Genomic DNA, 6438 nt, shown 5'->3' on the forward strand with positions numbered 1-6438 from the left:
GGGGGGCGGGTGGGGGGGGGGGGGGGGGGGGGCTGTTCGTAGGGTTCGGTGGGCACGGTGCGGCTGCATCATAACCACCGACACTGGGGAGGACCGAAATGGCTATTGACCGGCAAACCACCACCTTGCGATGGTTCGGTCGTCTATATGTTAATATATGTTTGTGCCCTGCTAGCACGCAGGGAGAGCAGAGGCGCTGCGCTGCCTTTTTTTTATGGCCTCCAAATACACTTGGGCGTGTTTCACTCGCATCATCATCCTGCCGTGCAATCGCAACAGAAATTAGTATAACCAATTTTCACTCATGCCTCTTGCCACATTTCAAAGAAATGCAAAGAACCAAATGATATGAAAACATGAGAAAGCTCCTGACTCCTTTGATACCGTGATGAAATGGAATCTTATTTTTGCGCACAAACACGAATACCAAAGAAACATTTTTTTTATTCAGTTCTTCATTAAGGTTTTAGAATGGAAATAAACGTTTCTACTACTACTACTACATTAAGGGTTACAGGCATGGACAATATATACGTCGAGGTAATAGTGTGGATCTTCGCCATCTTTCTCCGCCCAAAACGTACGCACGACATTGGCGAGGTCGTTCTTGAATTCGGTTCTTGATTCCTCCGGAAGCATCGGTAGAATCGGATTTATAGCTGTGCTCATTTCTGAAACAAAGACGCCCGTTCATTATCCACATAGTTCGTGTCGAACGTTGCATGTCGAGAGAAACAGGCCGGCTCTATTGGTTGTAGTACGCGACCTGCCACTAGCCGTGATGCCAGTGTCAGACAGCAAAAAGAGCGCCAGTTCGACAATTAACTTGAAGAGTAACTGTTGGAATTAAATACTTTGGCTAGGCTATGCAAGCCGCAACCCGATTAAAAGAGTTCAACAGTATCCATTGACCCGTCCAGTCATCCACCGGAAAGCGTTCTCGTGTTGGTTTCGTACCACGTCAGGTAAAATAATTTCACATATATTAGAATTTTATGAGCATTACCTGTAACTTCCTTCGAATGTATAGTTGATGACAAGCACCTAAACAAAGTTTGAAACGTAATTTTATTTTTGGTGTCATTCTGACCTCACATGACTCTATGACGTCATGTCACGTGACCCGTGACGTCATGTGATATCATGACTTCATGTGACACATTTTGTGCTCATCGGTCTTTGTCACCATGATCAAGATTGCGTAATTTTGTTTTCCTTGTCCATTGAGCGAGCGGAATCTCGCGATGTTGGGAGCATATTGAAAATTAATATAGATATCCGGCTATGTCATAACCCGCCACTACACTGCAGTCTACGATAAGGAACTAAAACGGGTACTCACCAATGGTTTCGTCCATGTCGTCGGCTTTTATTTCTATTTTTGAAACTTCACACGTGTAGGGCACGAGATTGACCGTTTTGAGCACGTCCAGCATGTACGAAATAAGGCCAGAGTGGTCGGCGATGTCATGACTCACTGGAGTGTAGAACTCGCAGAGCTGAAACAAACAAATTAATTCCATTGGCCGTTCTATACCTACCTAAATACTGCGAAGATGTTCGTGTCTAGTCGTGTCTTAGACTCTCCGCGATAAACATATAAGCGGAAACAAACAGCTGGTTCACGAACTGTTTAAGCAAGAATTAACAAGTTATTTTGAGGTTCTTTCTAACAGTACTTATAAAATACTATGCAGGGTGTGCGGACGTAAACAAAAATAAATAATGGCCGACCTTCCGGTTGGCTGATGTTTTTTTCTTGTTTTTGAGGACCCTCAGTGAGCAGCTTGGAGCCTCACCACCAAGGATGAACTGTGGTACCTTCCGAAAAATACATGCACTATATCTATACGTCTTCCTGATCCCTTCGGTGAAAAGAAGGAGCACTTGTTACTCAAAGTAATGAGAAATCTTCCGAAGGTAGCGTGAGCAGATCTTCACGACTGCCTTTTCGACTAGCCTAGTTCATATGTCTAAGAACGACTGAAAACCTACAAGTCCTTAAGCCCGTTCAACTACTTCGTGAGCGGCGATGCATTGGCGGTTTGCACCTACCTTCCCGAGGCCCCGAAGATATACGCGCCAAACTTCCCCGCAGGGGTCGCCAAGCCGGGTCTTGGTTTTAGCAGACAATTTTTCGGCAGCAAGCATTATCTACGGTATTGTTTACTTCAAGATACTGAGTCTTCTTCTTCTTATATATGCATTGCAGACCAAATTGTAAAGACCACACCAGTATCGAACACGTTTTCCTGCAGGCCATCCACAAAGCGGGAAGTCAGCCTCTCCTCATAATGAGAGATTTGAACGCGGCCTACCAGCTCTGGGGCTATGCGTACTCCAAAAAACGCGGTGGTGCCTTGCATGCACTCACCGCAAACAATGACCTTACCCTCCTTACTAACCCTGCCTCCCACACCCGCGTGGGCAATAGCGTCACCAATGACAGCCCACCAGACTTAACTATCACTAGCCACATTCCTCACGCGGACTAGGAGCACCTCGGAGAATATTTGAGAAGCGACCATGCCATCCTAGCCACTACGATACACGGCGCAGCGTATAAAGTCAAAATCGGCAAGGCACGCGCCTCACCGACTGGACCAAGGTACGAGATAAACGAGAACGAGACTGAAAACGACATATCACACCCTGCTTACTCTGCAAGACTGGGTATCTCGTCTTGGGGGGTTCAAGATGTCCAAACCCACACTAAAGATATTCAAACGTCCACCACCACCCCATGTGTGGACACGAGGCTTTTCCACGTACGGGAGGCTCGCCGCAGGCGAATTAAACGGTGGCGGAAAGAGAAGCTCAACCGCAAGCTCAAAAAACGTATTGCGCGGCTCACAGAAGATGCGGCACAGTGCGCCTCCGCACTGTGCAATGAAAATTGGCTCGCCCTCTGTGACGGAATGTGCGAAACCCTCAGTACCTTGAAAACCTGAAAGCTGCTCCGCTATCTTATTGACCCGGCCAAGAGCAAGACGGCATCCCAACACACTATGAACAAAGTCATCCATCAACACCCGCGGGAGAGACACGCAATCTCCTCGCGACTCTCAAGACTTGTCACCTCCCTACTCATTCCACAGAACCCCTTCCTTCGTACTCAGGAAGCCCGAATTCGCTCCTAGATGACGACATATATCTGCATGAAGTGACCGATGCTCTCGTCAAGATTCGCCGCAACACAGCGCCCGGATTGGACCAAGTTACTAACAAGGCCTTGGCCAACCTGGACAATCCTTCCCTTATAGAACTGACTGCTCATCTAAATGATATCTGGCAGACGGGAATCCTCCATGAGGAATGAAAAACTGCGTAGGTTACCGATACGTAAGCCGAACAAACCACCCAGCACTTACAACCTTTGCACATTGACCTTACGTCGTGTGCAGGGAAACTGAACGCAGCCAAAGCGCGCGCTCAGCCAGCGCACGCTTTAGCTGCTACTAGCGGCGAGCTTTCTCGCGTCGCACGCACCGAGCGAGCAAAGATAGCGGTGATAGCTTTCAGCGCACTTAGAGGCGGGATGCCGAAGCTTAGGGAGCGCCGAGCGAAAGGCGTAAACACATTGGAGTAGGCCACGCACCCTCGACCCTAGGCTCACTTCTAGGCGGCGCAGCCTGTAACACTAGCCCTTTGTTCGCATTTCATTTTCCGTGGATTGTACCTACCCACCCGCGCATAGAAAAAGTTATTGGAAGAGCAGAAACGACATCACCTTGCCCTACAGACTAACACTTTCCCCAATCCCAATAAATGCCATGTCTTTTCCCCCACCCTCTATTCACTGTTATGCCGCTTTTGCGAAGGCCCCTCTTTTATATGGTAGGAGGATGCGACTAAATCCCCACCTAATCGTGTAATTCCTTCCAGTGTTCATACGAGCTTTGGGAAAGAGCACTGCCCAGCTCTCACCTCGATAACCAGCTCATGCTCCTGTCTAGGGCCATGGAAGCTGGTAAAGCTCAAGGCGTCTTGGACTCGGGGCTCTTCCCCATCGCTTTCTTATAATAAGGATATTATTCTCTCTCTCCCAGCACTCGCTCGCTGCCTTTCGCCGCGCTTTGACTGCGCGTGCGCCGAACGCGCCGAACCGCTATCGCCGAACCGCTATCGACGGTGGAACCGTCACGCTGGAGGCAGGACAACTAAACCTCTTTCCTGCCGTTCGCCCCTTTCTGCATGTGCAGCTCATAATAAAGGGCATACCTGAGCGTACGATTTCCATCGATCCATCCGAACGATTCTCCTCCATATTTCGAAGCCCGTCCAACGAGCCACGATGGTGAGCAGGCACTCGCCGCCAGAGGTCATCAAGTTGGATATATGTCCGAACGCCGTCACTTGGTCCTTGACCCATTGCAGAACGAAAAGGGAGTAGACGCGGTCAAACTTCCCGTAGCTCTTCACCATACCCGATGCATCGTCCGCAATGTCGTACACCTCGTACTCGATCTGCGGATGCGGGTAATTCTCTCGGGCGTACTGTACCATCTCCTTGGCCACGTCCGTGGCGACGATCCTTCGGCAAGGCTGGCATCGTGGCAAGAGTTCCTGGAGCGTGAAGTCGCCGGTCCCGCAGCCCAAGTCCATGAACTGCTGCTGGTCTGCGTTGGGTTTGTCCCTGAAGCAAGACTGGAGGAGCTCGAGCACCCGAATGTTGACGGTTCGCTGCAGCGCGTTGGCGTTCACGTAGAGCTCGGGAAAGAACCTCGGGACTGGACGAGACTCCTCGGTCGCCGTGGGATACGGGGAATCCGTTGTGTTCGGAACTTGACATCTAGGGTGCGAATGCATGATCTCTTTTCGGGACAATCCTGAAACAAAACGTCAGAATGAAACGGTTGTCAACAGATTCTAGGTAAGGACCGCGTTCACTTTGATCCGACACTGCAGAGCGGCTAAACTCACCGAGATCTTATGAAACGAGGTCGTGGTCTCTTATATTCACGCTTTTAACTTCGCAACTCGTTATTTCGGCTAACACTGTAACCCCATTGGCTGCGAAGCCTTAATTAGATGTACGGGACGCGCCACGTGCTGCGTTTGAGAGGTTTCCAGTGAACAGTTAAAAAACAAAAGTGGTTTGTTGTCGTTCTAACCACTAAAATAAACTAGGCATCGCCGAACGCTCCTTTTCAGCCCAGATGTTCGAACCAGATGCCAAAGTTTCGCATCTAACATTTATCAAATTCAAAAGTTGCAAGTTGTTTTTCTACCTGTTTTTGCATGTTTTCGGTACCTGGCGCCATTCGTCTCCGAGTGTCCGACAGCTCCGTCGGCTGCAATTTTCCCATTGAAAATGTCAGAAAAAGACACAACTTTTGAAAGAGATAACGTTGAGTTCTGAAGCTATGTCACCTGGTTCGAACCGCTGGCGCTACATTTGGGCGGAGAATGAGCGTTCGGTAATGCGCAGTTTATTTTTACGGTGAAAGTAACCCTTTCAAATGTGGGAGATACCATAAATGACCGAATGGTAAGAATTCGAAAAAGCACAAAATATTAAAAAAAAAAAAATGTTTTGAACAGAATTAGTCGATTACCGTGAAATATTGCCTGTTTGCACATACCCGTAGATGTTCAATAAACCTAAAAAGATCCACAGGATTGAAAGTCAACACACACAAAAAAAAATCAAAACAAAAAATCTACTACTGTTTTCTATTTTTTTTTTTACATTTCTCTGTAGCTCAGTTTGCTTTCCGTTTCCCTTCGTTCAGTTTCATTGTTATTGTACCCGATCTTATTGTGTCCACAATGTGCTCCGAAGTTTACGCAAAACCTCGCCACACATCTGTTTCTCTTTTCTTTTCCAGTCCACGAGAATTTCTCAGAAAGGTTTTCATTTTGTGTTATATATGAAAGGATGCCTCGCATCCAACATTTAGGTGTCTGGATGTTTTCTTTTTTTCGCAATACTGGGAGATCGCCTGTTTTATGAACTCATTATGCGAAGTGATTTGTCTAAATCGCCTGGACACATTGCATTTTGCTTGATTCACGACATAATTGCGTTTCAAATTACGAAAACAGCAACAACGACGCAGGAGAACGGGTTACACGGCATTCTCTTTCTGTGCAGGTGTTGTTCATTTCCTTGTTTGTTTAATTTGTATTTCTACATGCACAGATCAGTAACAACAGTTGTAGCACAGTAGACTACTCTGGAAACATATGGCGCCAACACCATCTGCTTTAAGCATTCTGACGTTTCAATCTATATGGCACGAGAGACATCAAGGAATATAAGACGAAGTAAACACTGATTTCACATCTTGTGATTTCAGAAGGTATACACTGTTAGCAAAAATAACACGCCCAGACGTGTAAACCGTTGTCCCATAGCGGACACGTCGAAACGTGTTCGTTTTACACGGAGCCATCTGTGTTTTTCGTCTACATATGAGGTGCTGCGTAAACTTA

General features: G+C 47.4%; 1 protein-coding gene across 1 annotated transcript; it reads right to left on the minus strand.

Moving 5' to 3' along the window:
• Positions 1 to 486: 486 nt before the first annotated feature.
• LOC120836657 (juvenile hormone acid O-methyltransferase) lies at positions 487 to 4809 on the minus strand. Its single transcript, XM_040205657.3, has 3 exons — positions 4222 to 4809; positions 1343 to 1499; positions 487 to 671 (listed from the first exon to the last, which is right to left on the minus strand). The coding sequence occupies exons 1-3, from the start codon at positions 4807 to 4809 to the stop codon at positions 505 to 507; spliced, it is 912 nt and encodes a 303-aa protein (XP_040061591.1). The 3' UTR covers positions 487 to 504.
• Between the last annotated feature and the right edge of the window lie 1629 nt (positions 4810 to 6438).

This window comes from Ixodes scapularis, unplaced genomic scaffold (genome assembly GCF_016920785.2).
Source record: "Ixodes scapularis isolate PalLabHiFi unplaced genomic scaffold, ASM1692078v2 PGA_scaffold11__112_contigs__length_91849675, whole genome shotgun sequence".
NCBI lineage: Eukaryota > Metazoa > Arthropoda > Arachnida > Ixodida > Ixodidae > Ixodes > Ixodes scapularis.

Coding starts and splice junctions, on each gene's coding strand:
- LOC120836657 (XM_040205657.3), bottom strand. CDS start 4,809: ATGCATTCGCACCCTAGATGTCAAGTTCCGAACACAACGGATTCCCCG. Junction 1,500..4,221: donor GATGGAAATCGTACGCTCAG/GTATGCCCTTTA, acceptor TGTTTGTTTCAG/CTCTGCGAGTTCTACACTCC. Junction 672..1,342: donor CGACATGGACGAAACCATTG/GTGAGTACCCGT, acceptor TCTTTGTTTCAG/AAATGAGCACAGCTATAAAT.